The 24,198-nt window shown below is 39.0% G+C and overlaps 1 protein-coding gene across 1 annotated transcript in view; it reads left to right on the top strand.

Moving 5' to 3' along the window:
• Window positions 1-24,198, top strand: part of RagC-D (Ras-related GTP binding C/D) — a 62,354-nt gene that overhangs the window by 20,913 nt on the left and 17,243 nt on the right. The window contains exon 7 of the mRNA XM_053790190.2: window positions 14,355-14,500. Coding sequence (XP_053646165.1) covers window positions 14,355-14,500 — 146 coding nt within the window. The remainder of the gene's footprint in view (window positions 1-14,354; window positions 14,501-24,198) is intronic.

Raw genomic sequence — 24,198 nt, 5'->3', positions numbered from 1 at the left:
TCCACACCTTCTCCTAATTTCCACACTCCGAATTTTCTGCATAATATTTACACCACAATTGCCCTTAAACAGGACATCTCCGCTGCCTCCAACCGTCTCCTCGCTGCTGTATTTACCACCCAAGCTTCACACCCATATAAGAGTGTTGGTACTACTATACTTTCATACATTCCCTTCTTTGCCTCCATAGATAACGTTTTTTGACTCCACATATACCTCAACGCACCACTCACCTTTTTTCCCTCATCAATTCTATGATTAACCTCATCCTTCATAAATCCATCCGCCGACACGTCAACTCCCAAGTATCTGAAAACATTCACTTCTTCCATACTCCTCCTCCCCAATTTGATATCCAATTTTTCTTTATCTAAATCATTTGACACCCTCATCACCTTACTCTTTTCTATGTTCACTTTCAACTTTCTACCTTTACACACATTCCCAAACTCATCCACTAACCTTTGCAATTTTTCTTTAGAATCTCCCATAAGCACAGTATCATCAGCAAAAAGTAACTGTGTCAATTCCCATTTTGAATTTGATTCCCCATAATTTAATCCCACCCCTCTCCCAAACACCCTAGCATTTACTTCCTTTACAACCCCATCTATAAATATATTAAACAACCATGGTGACATTACACATCCCTGTCTAAGACCTACTTTTACCGGGAAGTAGTCTCCCTCTCTTCTACACACCCTAACCTGAGCCTCACTATCCTCATAAAAACTCTTTACAGCATTTAATAACTTACCACCTATTCCATATACTTGCAACATCTGCCACATTGCTCCTCTATCCACTCTATCATATGCCTTTTCTAAATCCATAAATGCAATAAAAACTTCCCTATCTTTATCTAAATACTGTTCACATATATGCTTCAATGTAAACACCTGATCTACACATCCCCTACCCACTCTAAAACCTCCTTGCTCATCCGCAATCCTACATTCTGTCTTACCTCTAATTCTTTCAATTATAACCCTACCGTACACTTTTCCTGGTATACTCAGTAAGCTTATTCCTCTATAATTTTTACAGTCTCTTTTGTCCCCTTTCCCTTTATATAAAGGGACTATACATGCTCTCTGCCAATCCCTAGGTACCTTCCCCTCTTTCATACATTTATTAAACAAAAGTACCAACCACTCCAACACTATATCCCCCCCTGCTTTTAACATTTCTGTCATGATCCCATCAGTTCCAGCTGCTTTACCCCCTTTCATTTTACGTAATGCCTCACGTACCTCCCCCACACTTACATTCTGCTCTTCTTCACTCCTAAAAGATGGTATACCTCCCTGACCAGTGCATGAAATTACTGCCTCTGTTTCTTCCTTAACATTTAAAAGTTCCTCAAAATATTCTCGCCATCTACCCAATACCTCCATCTCCCCATCTACTAACTCCCCTACTCTGTTTTTAACTGACAAATCCATATTTTCCCTAGGCTTTCTTAACTTGTTTAACTCACTCCAAAATTTTTTCTTATTTTCATTAAAATTTCTTGACAGTGCCTCTCCCACTCTATCATCTGCTCTCCTTTTGCACTCTCTCACCACTCTCTTTACCTTTCTTTTACTCTCCATATACTCTGCTCTTCTTATAACACTTCTGCTTTGTAAAAACCTCTCATAAGCTACCTTTTTCTCTTTTATCACACCCTTTACTTCATCATTCCACCAATCACTCCTCTTTCCTCCTGCCCCCACCCTCCTATAACCACAAACTTCTGCCCCACATTCTAATACTGCATTTTTAAAACTATTCCAACCCTCTTCAACCCCCCCACTACTCATCTTTGCACTAGCCCACCTTTCTGCCAATAGTCGCTTATATCTCACCCGAACTTCCTCCTCCCTTAGTTTATACACTTTCACCTCCCTCTTACTTGTTGTTGCCACCTTCCTCTTTTCCCATCTACCTCTTACTCTAACTGTAGCTACAACTAAATAATGATCCGATATATCAGTTGCCCCTCTATAAACATGTACATCCTGGAGCCTACCCATCAACCTTTTATCCACCAATACATAATCTAATAAACTACTTTCATTACGTGCTACATCATACCTTGTATATTTATTTATCCTCTTTTTCATAAAATATGTATTACTTATTACCAAATTTCTTTCTACACATAGCTCAATTAAAGGCTCCCCATTTACATTTACCCCTGGCACCCCAAATTTACCTACTACTCCCTCCATAACATTTTTACCCACTTTAGCATTAAAATCCCCAACCACCATTACTCTCACACTTGATTCAAAACTCCCCACGCATTCACTCAACATTTCCCAAAATCTCTCTCTCTCCTCTACACTTCTCTCTTCTCCAGGTGCATACACGCTTATTATAACCCACTTTTCACATCCAATCTTTATTTTACTCCACATAATCCTTGAATTAATACATTTATAGTCCCTCTTTTCCTGCCATAGCTTATCCTTCAACATTATTGCTACTCCTTCTTTAGCTCTAACTCTATTTGAAACCCCTGACCTAATCCCATTTATTCCTCTCCACTGAAACTCTCCCACCCCCTTCAGCTTTGTTTCACTTAAAGCCAGGACATCCAGCTTCTTCTCATTCATAACATCCACAATCATCTCTTTCTTATCATCTGCACAACATCCACGCACATTCAGACTTCCCACTTTGACAATTTTCTTCTTCTTATTCTTTTTAGTAATCTTTACAGGAAAAGGGGTTACTAGCCCATTGTTCCCGGCATTTTAGTTGACTTTTACAACACGCATGGCTTACGGAGGAAAGATTCTTATTCCACTTCCCCATGGATATAAAAGGAAAATTAATAAGACCAAGAACTATTAAGATAAAATCAAAGAAAACTCAGATGAGTGTGTATAAATAAATGTGTACATGTATGTGTAGTGTGACCTAAGTGTAAGTAGAAGTAGCAAGACATGCCTGTAATCTTGCATATTTATGAGACAGACAAAAGACATCAGCAATCCTACCATCATGTAAAACAATCACAGGCTTCGTTTTACACTCACTTGGCAGGACGGTAGTACCTCCCTGGGTGGTTGCTGTCTACCAACCTACTACCTATACATGTACAAGCATATATATACACACCCCTCTGGGTTTTCTTCTATTTTCTTTCTAATTCTTGTTCTTGTTTATTTCCTCTTATCTCCATGGGGAAGTGGAACAGAATTCTTCCTCTGTAAGCCATGCGTGTCGTAAGAGGCGACTAAAATGCCGGGAGCAAGGGGCTAGTAACCCCTTCTCCTGTATATATTACTAAATTTAAAAGGAGAAACTTCAGTTTTTTCTTTTGGGCCACCCCGCCTCGGTGGGATACGGCTGGTACGTTGAAAGAAGAAGTATGTATCCATGTTATGATGCAGTCCAAATGAATCTACCTGCACACCCTGATTATATAGTTTTCTGTATTTTTTTTTTTTGTCATGTCAGCCATTTCCCCACAAAAAATACCCCTCAAGGGAGGTTCCTTGATGTTGATGATGGGGTCTTGAGTCAGGGAATTGGACTCGTTCTATTCTTCCTTGGACCAAACCTGAATGCCTCCCATTTCCTCAGGTGCTATATGGCCCCTACAGGTCTAGTGCTCCCCCACAAACATAAAATAATAATAATAGTAATAATAATCACACCAAAATAGGATGATCCAAAGAAAGAAACACATTTGCCATGATTTTCTCTATTTTTTTTTTCCAACAAGTTGGCCGTCTCCCACCGAGGCAGGGTGACCCAAAAAGAAAGAAAGTCCCCAAAAAGAAAATACTTTCATCATTATTCAACACTTTCACCTCACTCATACATAATCACTGTTTTTGCAGAGGTGCCCAGAAAACAACAGTTTAGAAGCATATACATATAAAGGTACACAACATATCCCTCCAAATTGCCAATATCCCAAACCCCTCCTTTAAAGTGCAGGCATTATACTTCCCATTTCCAGTACTCAAGTCCCGCTATATAAAAATAACCGGTTTCCCTGAATCTCTTCACTAAATATTACCCTGCTCACACTCTAGTTGTATTCCTATAAATTATTTATTTATTTATTAACACACTGGCCGATTCCCACCAAGGCAGGGTGGCCCGAAAAAGAAAAACTTTCACCATCATTCACTCCATCACTGTCTTGCCAGAAGGGTGCTTTACACTACAGTTTTTAAACTGCAACATTAACACCCCTCCTATAAATGTGTGGATGTTGCGGCCCCCTACCAAACTAGCCGTTAAATAGTTAACCTGCCGGCCGGCAGTACCACTGGATACGTCATCAAACCCAATGTGGGGACTGCTGAGCCGGCCTTAGAGTATTATGTACCTGAACACCTCACGGTACGCATCTAAGCAGTAGGTACCTGAACACCTAATGGTACACATCTACTGGCTTTAGAAGCAGTAAGTACCTGAACACCTAACGGTACGCATCTAAGCAGTAGGTACCTGAACACCTAATGGTATACATCTACTGGCTTTAGAAGCATTAAGTACCTGAGCACCTCACGGTACGCATCTAAGCAGTAGGTACCTGAACACCTAATGGTACACATCTACTGGCAGTAGAGTATTCTACTGGCTTTTACTGATTTTAGAAGAAGCGCTCACCGCAGCTCACTGAGTCTGTTGGCCTCAGTTACTTGACGGCCGCATTCAGTGAGCTTGCAGCATGGTGTTCTGCAAGCAGGATTAACCGAACCTCCTTGCGGTGTGTCAGTTGGTCTTGAAGGCGGTAGATAGTACTCACCAGACCATCTTACGGTGTACTTCTACCGGCCTTAGAGAGTATTTACAGGACTACCGGTGATGTCTGTGGACTCACCGCTTTCGCTGGTCAACTGTGGGCCGGAGTCAACTGATGCTGTTTTAATGGGACATTACATAAAGAAAAGGTTGGAGTGTTACACTGAACTGGGCTAGGACCGTAGTGTGACACTTAGGGAAGTATGATGGAGTGGAACACTGAGATATGCTACAGGACCGTAGTGGAACACTGAGAAGAAAAGGGTGTCGTGTGACACTGAAGATGGTCAGGTTGTAGTGTACATTGAATAGTATCATGTGACTGGCCGCGACAAAGACGCTATGCGGGTAGTGTGACGCAGAGACAAGGGTGTCAAGTGTGACACGGTTGCGAAAGTGTGTGTGTTACACGGAAAAAAGGGTGTCAAGTGACACGGTGGAGAAAGAGCGTCACAACTCGGATAAGTGTCGTGAGAAACACAGTTGATTGTAATTTATTATTTTAAATGTTACTTAATTTATTATTTTAGCATAGATATATATATATATAGTGACACAGTAGTGTCAAGAGAGTTGTACCCTGTGTAGGGTCATGAATTATTTATTATTTTAGTAAAATGCTAATTATAATTTATTATTGTAACCTGTATATATTATCAGATGTTTATTAGTTCAAATACCTCTAGACCAAAGATAGATGATTTTTATATTATATTAAAGATTCATTTATTTTAATGTGTGTATTTATGTATCCCGAACTCTTTATTACAAAATGAGTAAAACCTACCATCTTTAAAAATAACTTTTTTTGTAATAGTGGATATAATTCAAAAGACCCGGTGGTCTGGTGGCAAAAGCTCTTGCTTCACACACAGAGGGCCCGGGTTCGTTTCCCAGCGGGTGGAAACATTTCAATGCGTTTCCATACACCTGTTGTCCTGTTCACCTAGCAGCAAATAAGTACCTGGGGTGGGTCGCTTCCTGGGGGACAAGATTAAGGACAGTCCTCGATGACGCATTGACTTTCTTGGGTTATCCTGGGTGGCTAAACTTCCAGGGTTAAAAATCCTAAGAAAATCTTATCCTATCTTATCCTCTGCACAACAACAACCCCCACCCATCCTTAAAAGTGCAGGAACTGTACTTAACACCTGTAGAGCTCAAACCTGGCAACAGATATTTGCAAAGAGTGATTAAACCATCCTAACTCTTCTCTAATGTACAATACTGTATTATTGTTTTATGGATGGAGTCATTGCAATAAATTTATTGACTTGTTGAAAGCTCAGCATAGGGTATTTTTTGAGTCCCAGTTGTAGATAGGGCAGTGCCTGCACTATGAAGAAGGGATGTGGGATGTTGCAGTCAGAGACTAATCTGATTGTGACATCAGCACACTTCTGAAAAAAAAAAAACAATGATGGTAAATGTTTTCTTCTTCTTTGAGTCATCCTGCCTTGGCAGGAGATGATTGTTGAGTTAAAAAATTTGGAAATTGACATAAAAAGTATAATAATTATCCTTGTGAGTGCTCTTCATTTTAAAAAGAAGTAGCTCTGTATTTTAAAATTTTAAATGATATTTAGTAAACCTTGAGGTAGTAGGTTGGTAGACAGCAACCGCCCAGGGAGGTACTACCTTCCTGCCAAGTGAGTGTAAAACGAAAGCCTGTAAATGTTTTATATGATGGTAGGATTGCTGGTGTCCTTTTTTCTGTCTCATAAACATCCAAGATTTCAGGTACGTCTTGCTACTTCTACTTACACTTAGGTCACACTACACATACATGTACAAGCATATATATACACACCCCTCTGGATTTTCTTCTATTTTCTTACTAGTTCTTGTTCTTGTTTATTTCCTCTTACCTCTATGGGGAAGTGGAACAGAATTCTTTCTACGTAAGCCATGCGTGTTGTAAGAGGCGAGTAAAATGCCAGGAGCAAGGGTCTAGTAACCCCTTCTCCTGTATATATTTTTTTTCAACAAGTCAGCCGTCTCCCACCGAGGCAGGGTGACCCAAAAAAGAAAGAAAATCCCCAAAAAGAAAATGCTTTCATCATCATTCAACACTTTCACCACACTCACACATTATCACTGTTTTTGCAGAGGTGCTCAGAATACAACAGTTTAGAAGCATATACATATAAAGATACACAACATATCCCTCCAAAACTGCCAATATCCCAAACCCCTCCTTTAAAGTGCAGGCATTGTACTTCCCATTTCCAGGACTCAAGTCCGACTATATGAAAATAACCGGTTTCCCTGAATCCCTTCACTAAATATTACCCTGCTCACACTCCAACAGATCGTCAGGTCCCAAGTATCATTCGTCTCCATTCACTCCTATCTAACATGCTCACACACGCTTGCTGGAAGTCCAAGCCCCTCGCCCACAAAACCTCCTTTACCCCCTCTCTCCAACCCTTTCGAGGACGACCCCTACCCCTCCTTCCTTCCCCTATAGATTTATATGCTTTCCATGTCATTCTACTTTGATCCATTCTCTCTAAATGACCAAACCACCTCAACAACCCCTCTTCTGCCCTCTGACTAATGCTTTTATTAACTCCACACCTTCTCCTAATTTCCACACTCCGAATTTTCTGCATAATATTTACACCACACATTGCCCTTAGACAGGACATCTCCACTGCCTCCAACCGTCTCCTCGCTGCTGCATTTACCACCCAAGCTTCACATCCATATAAGAGTGTTGGTACCACTATACTTTCATACATTCCCTTCTTTGCCTCCATAGATAGCGTTTTTTGACTCCAGATATACCTCAACGCACCACTCATTTTTTTTCCCTCATCAATTCTATGATTAACCTCATCCTTCATAAATCCATCCGCCGACACGTCAACTCCCAAGTATCTGAAAACATTCACTTCTTCCATACTCCTCCTCCCCAATTTGATATCCAATTTTTCTTTATCTAAATCATTTGATACCCTCATCACCTTACTCTTTTCTATGTTCACTTTCAACTTTCTACCTTTACACACATTCCCAAACTCATCCACTAACCTTGGCAATTTTTCTTTAGAATCTACCATAAGCACAGTATCATCAGCAAAAAGTAACTGTGTCAATTCCCATTTTGAATTTGATTCCCCATAATTTAATCCCACCCCTCTCCCGAACACCCTAGCATTTACTTCTTTTACAACCCCATCTATAAATATATTAAACAACCATGGTGACATTACACATCCCTGTCTAAGACCTACTTTTACTGGGAAGTATTCTCCCTCTCTTCTACACACCCTAACCTGAGCCTCACTATCCTCATAAAAACTCTTAACAGCATTTAGTAACTTACCACCTATTCCATATACTTGCAACATCTGCCACATTGCTCCTCTATCCACTCTATCATATGCTTTTTCTAAATCCATAAATGCAATAAAAACTTCCCTACCTTTATCTAAATACTGTTCACATATATGCTTCAATGTAAACACTTGATCTACACATCCCCTACCCACTCTGAAGCCTCCCTGCTCATCCTCAATCGTACATTCTGTCTTACCTCTAATTCTTTCAATTATAACCCTACCATACACTTTTCCTGGTATACTCAGTAAACTTATTCCTCTATAATTTTTACAATCTCTTTTGTCCCCTTTCCCTTTATATAAAGGGATTATACATGTTCTCTGCCAATCCCTAGGTACCTTCCCCTCTTTCAGACATTTATTAAACAAAAGTACCAACCACTCCAACACTATATCCCCCCCTGCTTTTAGCATTTCTGTCATGATCCCATCAGTTCCAGCTGCTTTACCCCCTTTCATTCTACATAATGCCTCACGTACCTCCACCACACTTACATTCTGCTCTTCTTCACTCCTAAAAGATGGTATACCTCCCTGGCCAGTGCATGAAATTACCGCCTCCCTTTCTTCCTCAACATTTAAAAGTTCCTCAAAATATTCTCGCCATCTACCTAATACCTCACTCTCCCCATCTACTAACTCCCCTACTCTGTTTTTAACTGACAAATCTATACTTTCCCTAGGCTTTCTTAACTTGTTTAACTCACTCCAAAATTTTTTCTTATTTTCATTAAAATTTCTTGACAGTGCCTCTCCCACTCTATCATCTGCTCTCCTTTTGCACTCTCTCACCACTCTCTTCACCTTTCTTTTACTCTCCATATACTCTGCTCTTCTTATAACACTTCTGCTTTGTAAAAACCTCTCATAAGCTACCTTTTTCTCTTTTATCACACCCTTTACTTCATCATTCCACCAATCACTCCTCTTTCCTCCTGCCCCCACCCTCCTATAACCACAAGCTTCTCCCCCACATTCTAATACTGCATTTTTAAAACTATTCCAACCCTCTTCAACCCCCCCCACTACTCATCTTTGCACTAGCCCACTTTTCTGCCAATAGTCGCTTATATCTCACCCGAACTTCCTCCTCCCTTAGTTTATATACTTTCACCTCCCTCTTACTTGTTGTTGCCACCTTCCTCTTTTCCCATCTACCTCTTACTCTAACTGTAGCTACAACTAAATAATGATCTGATATATCAGTTGCCCCTCTATAAACATGTACATCCTGGAGCCTACCCATCAACCTTTTATCCACCAATACATAATCTAACAAACTACTTTCATTACGTGCTACATCATACCTTGTATATTTATTTATCCTCTTTTTCATAAAATATGTATTACTTATTACCAAATTTCTTTCTACACATAGCTCAATTAAAGGCTCCCCATTTACATTTACCCCTGGCACCCCAAATTTACCTACTACTCCCTCCATAACATTTTTACCCACTTTAGCATTGAAATCCCCAACCACCATTACTCTCACACTTGATTCAAAACTCCCCACGCATTCACTCAACATTTCCCAAAATCTCTCTCTCTATATGTATTACTAAATGTACAAGGAGAAGCTTTTGTTTTTCCTTTTGGGCCACCCCGCCTCGGTGGGATACGGCCGGTGTGTTAAAGAAGAAAGATTTAGTAAACCCTTAGTATAACTTACTAATGTGGAATTTCTCTAAGTGTTCATTAAATTAGAATGTTAAAAAATAGCAGAAAAGGCACTGAAGTACTCTACTGTATACCTAATCAAATATTGAACACACAGTTTATAGATTGTTTTTTACAATTCAGCAGCCATATCCTGGCAAGGCAGGGTGACCCAAAGAAGAAAATGCATTCACCAACATTCACTCAATTGCCATCTTCCCAGAATTGTGCTGACATCACAATCAGATAACACTCCGAGTGCAACATCATCACCTCTTTTTCAAGAGTGCAGGCACTACTCTTCCCACCTTATGGAATCAAGTCTGGCTAACTGTTTTTTTTTAATCCTTTCATAAAGGCTATCCTGCCTGCACTCCAATAACACACTCATTAACCCTTTGACTGTCGAAGGGCCCAATCCTGAAGTGTCTCCTGGTGTCGCAAAATATTCGAAAAAAAAAAAATTATTTTTTCTTATGAAAATGTTAAGATTATTTTTCTGATTGTTTTAGTCCCCCAAAAAATTTTTTCCCATGAGTACTTACCGAGATATAGAGTCCTGAAGTTTGCTGAAATTGATCTGCGAGTGGCAACAGCGGCGACTGCCGGTCACCCGGTAAACTTTGATTTACTTGTATTCGATGGTTTCTTGCTTTTTTCACTATTTTATTTTTTCACATAACTTTTGTGGCCTGTGAGACCAAATTATTGTGCAATGTTCAAATATACACTCGTTGAATGTAACACAATTATAGCAAAAACACTCGTATCATTATAATGTTGCTAAAACTTGTTTACACAAACAAACAATGTAAACAAATGTTTATTACGATTGTTTTATAATATATATACATATGTACAATCACTGGACACTTTTCTAGAAGTGCTGCAGCTTGTGGAATTCTTTGAAACATGGGTATAAGCACAATGGTGTCTTACACTCCTCACACATAAAACGAGTGTCTCTGCGTTTTTGTGGGCGTTTTGTGGTATGTCCACAGACAAAACACCTCTTCTGAGCATTTTTCTTGGCAGTAGTAGCAGGCAGTGGTATGGGGTAGTGATCACCAGGCCTCAGACGAGAGGACATGTGTTGATAATTTCGTGGGCGCTGGTCTATTGCAGGTGTTGTTTCTTGGTACTTGAATATTATTTGTCTGATGACTGACAAACAAAATTCACCATATTTGGGTTTATTCTTGGTCTTCAACTTATACATATTATAAGCATTCAGCATGAAAATGTCAAGAAGATGGAAAAACAGTTTTATATACCACTTATAACTCTTGCGAACACAGTCAGCAAACCCAATCTGCATGTCACAGTTGTCCACTAAGCGCATAATGAGGTTATAATCCATCACAGCTGCAGGTTTTACAATGGGTTCATTGGTCTCTCTATTCTGCTTGCCAGTGTCTACCATTTCGTGTTGGTGAACTGATGTCAGCAGTGTGACATCACGTTTGTCATGCCACCAAAATGCCATGATGTCATTGGCAGCAAACACCTGCACTTCACCTCTACGACTGCCAGCATCGAACCAAGGCATATGTTTATGATTTCTACGCACTGTGCCACACACATCTGTCATGTTCACTCGCAAGAAATCACTGAGTATAGGGCTTGTGTACCAGTTGTCAGTATATAAAATATGCCCCTTTCCAAGATATGGCTCCATCATTGTTCTAACCACATCACCAGAGATACCCAGTAACTTCCTGGTATCTTCCATTGTTTTACCGCCAGTGTACACAATTATATCCAAAACCAGACCAGTTTTGCAATCACACAGAACAAATAACTTTATACCAAAGCGTTTCCTCTTGCTTGGTATATACTGCTTGAATGAGAGTCTTCCTTTGAACAAAATCAAAGACTCGTCAATAACAAGCTTCCTGAAGGGATAAAAATACATACAGCACTTTTGTTTCAAGTACATAAACACACGTCTGATCTTATATAACCTGTCGCTTCTGTCAGGCCTGGTTTTGTCTGAAAAGTGTAACATACGTAACAGTAACACAAATCTATTCACTGGTATAATGTCACTGAAAGCAGGGGTTGAAATCAGGCGGTCTGTCGCCCAGTATGTGTTGACACTATGCTTATACACATGTGGCATAAGCATTATTGTGGCAAAGAACAGATACATCTCTGCCACAGTTGTGTCCTTCCACTGGTGTAGGCGTGATCTTGGTGACAGAATAGTGTTTGCCATGGTGTACTCATAGTATGTATTGCTTTCCCTGACAATAATGTCCATCAGGGGTTCATCGAAGAACAACTGAAAGCATTCCAGTTCAGTGGGATTGTTCCCAAGTGTACATGATGGCCATATTCCACTTTGTCCTCCATCAAAGTCATGGGGATTGGGAACAAACTCGTCATCTTGCTGCCAATCCCAGATGCGGTCAGCTGGTGCGTTCTGGATATTGTAATGTGGTTGTGGTTGTGCAGGTTGTGGTTGTGGTTGTAGGAGTGTGGGGTCGGGCGAGGCTGGTTGTAGTTGTGCAGAGTCAGCAGCGCGGGTAGTAGCGTGGCCCGCTGCTGGTGTCACATGACTCATGCCACCATCACTATCACCACCACCGCCTGCTGCCTCGCTCACATCATTTATACCCATCGTAACAATATCGTCATCTTCACTATCAGGACGTGGTGTAGGGCCACGGGATGTGCTCCGAGATGTACTCCTTCCTCTTGGAAGAGCATATGGCACACTACCAGACCGCATGCGACATCGTATATACTGCCGCTTCACTGGGGAATATTCACCCTCACTGTCACAACTAGAACTGCTTTCAATAACCTTGAAATCACTATCACTATCACTTGCACTGCTCACATCTGAGTCTTGTACATGGGCAAATAGTTTCCTCTTTCGTCCTGGTACAGGAGAACATGAACGAGCCGGCCCAGCACCAGAGGTGGAAGGTTGTGGGTCATCTGGGTTTTCATCACTAATTATGTTATCCTGGGTAATTTTCTTGGTCACACCCACTTCAAAACCAGGGAATTCACTTTCACTGACACTATCATAACTGTTTGAGCTATCACTTGGGAACAAAAGACCTCCAATCCGCTGAGGAGTGAGGAACTTCTTACCGCGAGGCATGGTGAAAATGGACTACCAACACGGCGTTCCCACAATGCACCGCTGAGTCCCAGATTTTTTTCACAGGGTGCACACCGACCACTGAGACCCATTCTCTCTCGTGTAGGCCTACCAGCCCTCTCCCGCTTGATTTGAAGCCGCTAAAATTTATGCTTATAGATACGTCAAACACGGTATCTCCAATGACGTATATATACGACCGCGACAGTCAAAGGGTTAATCCTTTCAGGAGTGGTGCCGTACTAATATGTCTTACGAGCCAGGATTGGTGCCGTACTAGTACGTGTAAATTTTAACGCCTTCAACTCTAGTGACAGAAAGCTGTTAGGCCTACATATAAATAAATGGATCTGTTTTATCAGTGTGTGCAGTATAAAAAAAATCCTGCAGCACACAATCCATAATGAGAAAAAAAAACTGACCTTACTTTTGGTTTAAAACAGCAACTTTGCAGTGTATTTTCATGTGGTATTTATGGCTGTACATGTATTCTCGTTTTCTTGGTCTCATTTGATAGAATGGAAGATATATTACAGAAATAGAGATGATTGTGATTGGTTTCACAATGACAAGTACCTTGAAATTGAGCTCAAAGTAGCAAAAATGTTCGATATTTGCCGATGTTCAAGACAAAACAAATCACACCACACGTCCAATAGACGTCAATTAACGAGTATAATATTCTTTCACAAGTGCGCTGATATTATTTATACCATTATTACAATGATGCAGTAGTATACATAACAGTAAATCTTCTATTTTTTGTGAGACTAAAAATTCAAAATGGAAAGCAAAAGTAATGTAAGAAGGGCATGGAGACATGACTGATGAACAGATAAAATGTTACTTAAGTGCCAGGAATGTCTGTCTTATTTATTCTGGACCCTATTTTGAAATTGGCACCTTTTGAAATTTGTGTGAAATTGGCCAAATTGCCAAATTTTGACCACTTTATTGAGTAGTTGAAATTAGTAAATGGGCGTTTTTTTGTACTCAATTGATAGAACAGAGTTCTAGCGAAATAGCTATGATTTCAGTAGCCTGGAACATTAGAAGTGGCTGAAAATAGGGCTCAAAGTGGGCGAAATCGCTGATGTGTAAATATCATCGAGACCGCCAACTTTGCAAGAGCATAATTCCGTAAGTTTTCCATCAAATTTCATACTTTTGGTGTCATTACAATCGGAAAAAGATTCTCTATCATTTCTTAAGAAAAAATAATTTTTTTTCTTCCAAAAATTTTTCGACCCTGAGAACAAGTTTGGGAGAGGGCTTCTCAACCCTGAAAGAGTTAAAAACATCTCAGTAAACATTGAAAAAAAAAGTATTAAACTTACAATTTACCCAGTGGAATTTGTTCTATATTAGACGTCCATTATGTCAAGGTTTGTTGCATAAGTTTTTTTTTTTTTTTTTTTTTTTTTTTTTGTATGTGGTATTTTTGACAATTTTAACTAAACTTGAACCTTCTTTTTCAGGAAAGATGAAGGTATGCAGGTCCCATTTGACACAGAAAGTTCAAGTATCATTAAACTTAACAATGCCACTGTACTCTACCTGAGAGAAGTTAGTCGATACCTGGCACTTGTCTGTATACTGAGAGAAGATAATTTTGACAGACAAGGTAAGAACATGTCCATTGTCTGTTTTTTTTTTTTTTTAATGAACTGACTATTCCACTGAGGCAGGGTGACCTAAAAAGAAAAATGAAAGTTTTTCCACTTTTAAATTTAATAATTTATACAGAAGGAGTTAAATTGCCTGAATTATTTACATAAAATTTGAATATTTTATATGTTTTCAACAATCTATAATGCAGATTTTCTATATTTTAATTAATTTAAATAGTATTTTGAAACTTTACACTGAATTAAAAGGAAAAACTGAATCTTGAAGTTAAAATTTAATTTCCTGAAGAAATCCATAAAGGTTTTGGTCTTTTTTAATATTAATGGAGCATAAGATGACAGGTGGAAGATGACTGGACAAAGGTAAGTGTAGGTACAAAACTGTATACAGTGGAACCTCGACTTATGAGTGCCCCAGCATACGAGTTTTTTGAGTTACGAGCTGTCGCTTGGTTGATTTTTTGCTCTGAGTTACCAGCCAAAATCCGAGTTACGAGCGAGCTTCAGAACACCGCCACTAGTTGGCGCAGCGAACACCACAACATCCGCTCAGCAGTGCACATGTTTACCTCGCCGTGTAAGCATTTCTCTTGTGTTGTGCTTGAGTTTTGTGCAGTTATTTTGCCAAATTTCTTTTTTCTAACCATGAATCCTAAGAAAGTAAGTGCAAAGGACAATGCTGAGAAGAAAAAGAGGATGATATCCATTGAATTGAAGAATGAAATCGTAAACACGAGTGAGGTGTGCGGGTAGTAGACTTGGTCAGGCAGTACCAGCGTAGCATTTCTATGATGTGTATGATACTAAAGCAAGAGAAGTCGATAAAGGTTATAGTGCCAGCCAAGCAATGAAGTGTAGCATTAAGAATGTAACAAGTATCCTGTCTTTTCCAACCTCCACCTCGACATCTGCCAGCATCTGTTCTCCAAGGTAAATACGTACACTTTATAAAGGCAGTTTATTTCTTTACATTCTCTATTATGTTTTATTATGTTTTTATACAACATTTCTTATTTATAAATACATTGTTTCAGTGCTTTCCTTATGAAACTAAGTGATCTAGTGAAGTTAGCCTCGCAAACACTTCATTTTCAGAAGGGAAAGAATGGGAAGATATTGTCAGAGTGGGAGGGGGAATGGCTACCACCACTCGTCACATAATGACATATTTTATTCATTCTAGAGTATACATCATGTTTCTGAGTTATTTATATTGTTTATTATGTCATATTAGATCAGTTGTGATAGATAAATAAGCCGTAGAGTTGATATTAGTGTTATATTGAAGTATTTTCTCCTGCCTCCTGAGAGCAGGAATTCCACTGGAATGGATTAATGGCATTTCAATTAATTTCAGTGAGGAAAATTAATTTGATATATGAGCAAATTGAGTTACTGTAAAAAATGCAAACAAGCATGAGAAAACTGTTCCCACAGCTGTGTTTACATGTTTACTGCTTACCAGCTGTGCCATCAGCTGTCCCAGCTAGCAGAAGCAATGTGAAATATTATTATGTATGTATTATGCATGTGTTATGTATGTATTATAGGTAGTAGGTTGGAAGACAGCAACTACCCAGGGAGGTACTACCGTCCTGCCAAGTGAGTGTAAAACGAAAGCCTGTAATTGTTTTACATGATGGTAGGATTGCTGATGTCTTTTGTCTGTCTCATAAATATGCAAGATTACAGGTATGTCTTGCTACTTCTACTTACACTTAGGTCACACTACACATACATGTACACATTTATTTATACATACTCATCTGAGTTTTCTTTGATTTTATCTTAATAGTTCTTGGTCTTATTACTTTTCCTTTTATATCCATGGGGAAATGGAATAAGAATCTTTCCTCCGTAAGCCATGTGTGTTGTAAAAGTCAACTAAAATGCCGGGAAAAATGGGCTAGTAACCCCTTTTCCTGTAAAGATTACTAAAAAGAATAAGAAGAAAATTGTCAAAGTGGGAAATCTGAATGTGCGTGGATGTTGTGCAAATGATAAGAAAGGATGATTGTGGATGTTATGAATGAGAAGAAGCTGGATGTCCTGGCTTTAAGTGAAACAAAGCTGAAGGGGGTGGGAGAGTTTCAATGGAGAGGAATAAATGGGATTAGGTCAGGGGTTTCAAATAGAGTTAGAGCTAAAGAAGGAGTAGCAATAATGTTGAAGGATAAGCTATGGCAGGAAAAGAGGGACTATAAATGTATTAATTCAAGGATTATGTGGAGTAAAATAAAGATTGGATGTGAAAAGTGGGTTATAATAAGCGTGTATGCACCTGGAGAAGAGAGAAGTGTAGAGGAGAGAGAGAGATTTTGGGAAATGTTGAGTGAATGCATGGGTAGTTTTGAATCAAGTGTGAGAGTAATGGTGGTTGGGGATTTCAATGCTAAAGTGGGTAAAAATGTTATGGAGGGAGTAGTAGGTAAATTTGGGGTGCCAGGGGTAAATGTAAATGGGGAACCTTTAATTGAGCTATGTGTAGAAAGAGATTTGGTAATAAGTAATACATATTTTATGAAAAAGAGGATAAATAAATATACAAGGTATGATGTAGCACGTAATGAAAGTAGTTTATTAGATTATGTATTGGTGGATAAAAGGTTGATGGGTAGGTTCCAGGATGCACATGTTTATAGAGGGGCAACTGATATATCGGATCATTATTTAGTTGTAGCTACAGTTAGAGTAAGAGGTAGATGGGAAAAGAGGAAGGTGGCAACATAAAGTAAGAGGGAGATGAAAGTGTATAAACTAAGGGAGGAGGAAGTTCGGGTGAGATATAAGTGACTATTGGCAGAAAGGTGGGCTAGTGCAAAGATGAGTAGTGGGGGGGGTTGAAGAGGGTTGGAATAGTTTTAAAAATACAGTATTGGAATGTGGGGCAGAAGTTTGTGGTTATAGGAGGGTGGGGGCAGGAGGAAAGAGGAGTGATTGGTGGAATGATGAAGTAAAGGGTGTGATAAAAGAGAAAAAGGTAGCTTATGAGAGGTTTTTACAAAGCAGAAGTGTTATAAGAAGAGCAGAGTATATGGAGAGTAAAAGAAAGGTAAAGAGAGTGCAAAAGGAGAGCAGATGATAGAGTGGGAGAGGCACTGTCAAGAAATTTTAATGAAAATAAGAAAAAATTTTGGAGTGAGTTAAACAAGTTAAGAAAGCCTAGGGAAAGTATGGATTTGTCAGTTAAAAACAGAGTAGGGGAGTTAGTAGATGGGGAGATGGAGGTATTAGGTAGATGGCGAGAATATTTTGAGGAACTTTTAAATGTTAAGGAAGAAACAGAGGCAGTAATTTCATGCACTGGCCAGGGAGGTATACCATCTTTTAGGAGTGAAGAAGAGCAGAATGTAAGTGTGGGGGAAGGTACGTGAGGCATTACGTAGAATGAAAGGGGGTAAAGCAGCTGGAACTGATGGGATCATGACAGAAATGTTAAAAGCAGGGGGGATATAGTGTTGGAGTGGTTGGTACTTTTGTTTAATAAATGTATGAAAGAGGGGAAGGTACCTTGGGATTGGCGGAGAGCATATATAGTCCCTTTATATAAAGGGAAAGGGGACAAAAGAGACTGTAAAAATTATAGAGGAATAAGTTTACTGAGTATACCAGGAAAAGTGTATGGTAGGGTTATAATTGAAAGAATTAGAGGTAAGACAGAATGTAGGATTGCGGATGAGCAAGGAGGTTTCAGAGTGGGTAGGGGATGTGTAGATCAAGTGTTTACATTGAATCATATATGTGAACAGTATTTAGATAAAGGTAGGGAAGTTTTTATTGCATTTATGGATTTAGAAAGGCATATGATAGAGTGGATGGAGGAGCAATGTGGCAGATATTGCAAGTATATGGAATAGGTGGTAAGTTATTAAATGCTGTAAAGAGTTTTTATGAGGATAGTGAGGCTTAGGTTAGGGTGTGTAGAAGAGAGGGAGACTACTTCCCGGTAAAAGTAGGTCTTAGACAGGGATGTGTAATGTCACCATGATTGTTTAATATATTTATAGATGGGGTTGTAAAGGAAGTAAATGCTAGGGTGTTCAGGAGAGGGGTGGGATTAAATTTTGGGGAATCAAATTCAAAATGGGAATTGACACAGTTACATTTTGCTGATGATACTGTGCTTATGGGAGATTCTAAAGAAAAATTGCAAAGGTTAGTGGATGAGTTTGGGAATGTGTGTAAAGGTAGAAAGTTGAAAGTGAACATAGAAAAGAGTAAGGTGATGAGGGTATCAAATGATTTAGATAAAGAAAAATTGGATATCAGATTGGGGAGGAGGAGTATGGAAGAAGTGAATGTTTTCAGATACTTGGGAGTTGACGTGTCGGCGGATGGATTAATGAAGTTTGAGGTTAATCATAGAATTGATGAGGGAAAAAAGGTGAGTGGTGCGTTGAGGTATACAGGAAGGCCCCACTTATACGGCGGGTTAGGTTCCAGGCTACCGCCGTAAAGCGGAAATCGCCGTAAAGTGGAACACCCTTTTTTTCCACTTATAAATGCATACAAACACTAGATAACAAGTTTACACTAACATATATTAAGTTAGCAATAGAACCAGGCATCAAAAAACAATAAAAAGGTACAATACACAATACAATACACAATATAGTCTTAATCTAGGGTGAGACAAATAGTATTTATTGTAAGAAATCAAGTGTGGTATGTATTGTAATAGCCTCACCAGGCCACCCCACCCACACATACTATTCTATGATATTTAAGCATCCCAGAGCGATAAAATGTATATACAGTTCACTCATTACTTACCTTAAAATATTTGTAGTCTTAATGTAGGGTCAGGAGTAAGTAAATGAGATAAAACGAATAAATGAGAGAGAGAAAGAATGAATACATGAGAGGGGGCAGGCGCAGTTATGTAAACAAACCAGGCGAAGGTAAGTTTTGTAAACAAACGAAGTGTACACGTCTGGTTTGTGTACAAGTTACATTGTGTACAGGTTGTCTCTACATTGATACGGTAGAATTAATAAAGAAGAACACTCCCATTCTCATGTAACATCATTTTGAGAAGAAATGAAGCTCTGAGTGAAGGCAATGGAAATAAGTCACACTGACTTTTTTGGGTTATCCTAGGTTCTCTACACGTATGTTGTTATGTATGATAATCTATGTAACTGTATTTGTGTATACCTGAATAAACTTACTTACATACATACGAAAGGAATAATTTTCTACAGTTACCCCCAGTAACACATTTACTCTTATGTTAGATTAGAGAAAATGTTATTCTTGGCGTCACTTGTACAAGTTATGTGGCTCCCACATCTTATATTTATGTTTATTTATTCTATTGTGGGGTGTATTTATCATCTTTTTATGTTATGTATCGTGTTTATTATATAATTTTGAAAAAAATATCATGGATGGATTAATGAAAATGTGTATATTACCGTAATATACGACATTTAATGAGACTCGGTATTGTTATTATCACCACTTGTGCAAGTCGTCTGCTACGACATCTCACATTTGTTTATTTATTCTACTGTGGGGTGTATTTATCTTATTTATATGTTATGCATCGTGTTTATTATATGATTTTGAAAAAAATATCATGGATGGATTAATGAAAATGTGTATATTACCGTAATATACGACATTTAATGAGACTCAGTATTGTTATTATCACCACTTGTGCAAGTCGTCTGCTACGACATCTCACATTTGTTTATTTATTCTACTGTGGGGTGTATTTATCTTATTTATATGTTATGCATCGTGTTTATTATATAATTTTGAAAAAAATATCATGGATGGATTAATGAAAATGTGTATATTAACGTAATATACGACATTTAAATGACTCGATGTAAGTTTATTTAGGTACAGGTATACATAAGTATAATTATCAGAGTATATATAAAATATGAAATAACTTTTAAAAACATTTGAAATTTTGGAGTTTCCAGACAAAATGGAGAGACTTAGTGCTTACTGAGCTCATGGAGAATGTAAACAAACAGGGTGGGGCACGGTGACCGTATTAGAAAGTCAGGTGGGGGGAGCCGTATAGTGAGTTTTGGTCATAATTTGAAATGTCCGTATTAGCGGAACGCCGTAAAGTGAAACGCCGTAAAGCGGGGCCTTCCTGTATGTGGAGTCAAAAAACGTTATCTATGGAGGCAAAGAAGGGAATGTATGAAAGTATAGTAGTACCAACACTCTTATATGGGTGTGAAGCTTGGGTGGTAAATGCAGCAGCGAGGAGATGGTTGGAGGCAGTGGAGATGTCCTGTTTAAGGGCAATGTGTGGTGTAAATATTATGCAGAAAATTCGGAGTGTGGAAATTAGGAAAAGGTGTGGAGTTAATAAAAGTATTAGTCAGAGGTCAGAAGAGGGGTTGTTGAGGTGGTTTGGTCATTTAGAGAGAATAATGGATCAAAGTAGAATGACATGAAAAGCATATAAATCTATAGGGGAAGGAAGGCGGGGTAGGGGTCGTCCTCGAAAGGGTTGGAGAGAGGGGGTAAAGGAGGTTTTGTGGGCAAGGGGCTTGGACTTCCAGCAAGCGTGCATGAGTGTGTTAGGGGTGAATAGAGACGAATGGTACTTGGGACCTGACGATCTGTTGGAGTGTGAGCAGGGTAACATTTAGTGAAGGGATTCAGGGAAACCGGTTATTTTCATATAGTCGGACTTGAGTCCTAGAAATGGGAAGTACAATGCCTGCACTTTAAAGGAGGGGTTTGGGATATTGGCAGTTTGGAGGGATATGTTGTGTATCTTTATATGTATATGCTTCTAAACTGTTGTATTCTGAGCACCTCTGCAAAAACAGTGATAATGTGTGAGTGTGGTGAAAGTGTTGAATGATGATGAAAGTATTTTCTTTTTGGGGATTTTCTTTCTTTTTTGGGTCACCCTGCCTCGGTGGGAGACGGCCGACTTGTTGAAAAAAAAAATGTATTATGCATTATTATTATCAGGGAACTGAAGCTCTATCATTATAATAATAATAATAATAATAATAATAATATTATATTATTAGTAGTAGTATTATATTATTATTGTTGTTATTAATTTAGGGAACTGAAGCTTTATTATTATAATTATTATTACAGAGGAACCTCAAATTTCGAACGTATCGCTTATTGAACTCTTCAAAAATAGAACCCCTTTTTTCGAACCAACTTTGTCCTTATTATCGAACTCGCCCCTATTTTCAAACCGCTGGGTACTGGACCTGTCCGGCAGCCCGCTCTGTCTGCGTCCCCCGCAGGCGCCGTGGGCCAGTCTGGTTTTGTTGGTGCTTGAGTGAACACTAACCTGCGCTCTCATTCAAACATTTTATAATTATTTCATTGTATTTAGTGCTTGTGGGACTGTAAAATAAGCTACAATGGGCTCAAAGAAACTTGCTAGTGGTACCCCTGTGGTAAAGAAAGTGAGAAACACCATAGATGTGAAGAAGGAAATAATACAGAAGTGAAATGATGTCCAAATGTTTGTGGAAAAGTACCACCCTGAGCAAGCTGAAACAAGCCATCTTTGCAACAAGTTCAGTGACAGAACCATGTTCCATTTTAGGGAAATCTTAAAGAGGCACCAGAAACAGAAGACTGTGGACAGTTACCTGAAGTCCTCATGGAGGGGGATTCTCCTTCCAAACACTAACCCCAACTCCCACTCTCCTCCTCCCTATCTTAAAGATGCCTACACCAATCTTCAATAAAGGTAAGTAAAATGTTATTTTATATGTTTATTTAAATTTATTAATACATAATTGAACACTATATTTGTTGTGTGTATGTAAAACTATAATTAATCTCTATAAATTGTATTTTTTTTTTTTTGTGAATATTTTTGGGTTTCTGGAACGGATTAATTGTATTTCCATTATTTCTTATGGGAAATATTTTTTTGCTTTTCAGACTTTTCGAATTTAGAACTAACTCCTGGAATGGATTAAGTTCGATATTGGAGGTTCCACTGTATTACTAATTTTGGTAACTGAAGCTCTATCGTTATAATAATAATATATTATTAGTAGTATTATTATTATTATTATTAATTTAGGGAACTGAAGCACTATCATTATTATTATAATTATTAATTTAGGGAACTGAAACTCTATCGTTGTTATAATAATACAGTAGACTGACATTGAAGAATTGCGGCACAATTTTATGTAACACGTCATATAATTAATTTAACATGGTTCAGTTTGTGGGAAAGAAAAAAAAATTCTCTGTTGCTCAAGCTGCCACCTTGTTGTGGAGCAGCCGGGAGCCCTCCCGCCATTCCCTGCCACTCCCTGACACCACCCCAGCGTCCATAATTCATACGTGTCCAGTCCAGTCTTTCTCTGCTACAAGGCAGCTTGTGAAGGCTTACTCAGCCCTGTAACAACTTCAGTCAGTATTACCAAGGCTGGCTCCTCCTCAGGAAAATTAATGAATAGAAAAAGAAATAACAGACAATGATAAACACTTTATTATTTAGAAACAGAAAATGTAAAACAATAAAACATGAATGGGTATCTTAATTAAAAAAAAATGAAAAATGAAATGAAAAAAATTACATTTGAACTCAACGCTAATATAGGTATATCGTGGTAATGGGGTGTCAGGTGTTGGTGACACTGCGTGTTGTTGAAATCGTAGCCGTTGCTGATGTGGGGGAGGGGGTAGCAGGTGTTGGTGACCACCACTGGCTCGTTCTTCACAGAGTATAGCCGTGAGTAATTACTTCAGATGACAGGAAAACAGGTTCGTTACCACTGCTATGATGAGGGGTTAGGTCCTGTGTTGGCTTACATAACAGGTAAGTAGATTAAACATGGGACGTCTCAGGACGTTAGTCCGTCTCCTTCTATTCTTCTCATTGGTTGGCAAGTGACCCTCTCTGTCATTCCAAGAGTAGTGTTGGGAGCTGTGAGTCGAGTGATTTACTGTTTGACCGGAGCCCCACACATCACCTTTTGGGGGGGGGGGGAAGAGGGAGGGGAAGAGATAGCGGGAGCTAGACTGACCCTACCTTAACAAGCAGCCGGCAATCAAACTATCACTTTCGGGGAGGGGGAAAAAGGGGGGGGGGGAATAGTGGGAGCTGGACTTACCCTACCCTAACAAGTAGCCGGCAATGAAACTATTGTTACTATATGTACTCCCTCACTACTCCTGTCTATTGAACTTTTCCCCTCACACTCCCCCATACCAAGACTTATAGTCAAGGAGTATAAGAAGAATAGGCGAGGAAAAAGTTATAACATGTGGAAGCCGCGTAAGGCAACAAATCTTCTACTGACTGTCACGACTTAACCAGTCAGAGAAATAATTGGATGAACCATTGATATACACAATATGGAACTTAAAAGCCTGGAGTGCCAATGTCCACCTCAAGAGGCGACTGTTGGTTCCCTTGAAAGTTTCTAGGTATATCAAAGTTTTGTGGCCCGTTTCTAAAATTAATTCTTTTCCCAGCAAATAAAATTTAAGTTTGGAGATACCCCACACAAGGGCCAAACATTCCTTTTCTATGGTGGAGTATCTCGATTCTGCGGGAAGGAGTTTCCGGCTTAGGAAGCATACAGGGAAGGGAGTACCATCATGGTATTGTAGTAGCACTGCACCTAAGCCAGTATTGGAGGCATCAGTTCTTAAACAAAATGTTTTATTAATATCTGGAATCTTAAGTATAGGGTCTTTCGAAAAGATACTTTTAATC

Source organism: Cherax quadricarinatus, chromosome 58, assembly GCF_038502225.1.
Source record: "Cherax quadricarinatus isolate ZL_2023a chromosome 58, ASM3850222v1, whole genome shotgun sequence".
NCBI classification, from domain to species: Eukaryota; Metazoa; Arthropoda; class Malacostraca; order Decapoda; family Parastacidae; genus Cherax; species Cherax quadricarinatus.
This window is presented reverse-complemented; position numbering and strand designations above follow the sequence as displayed.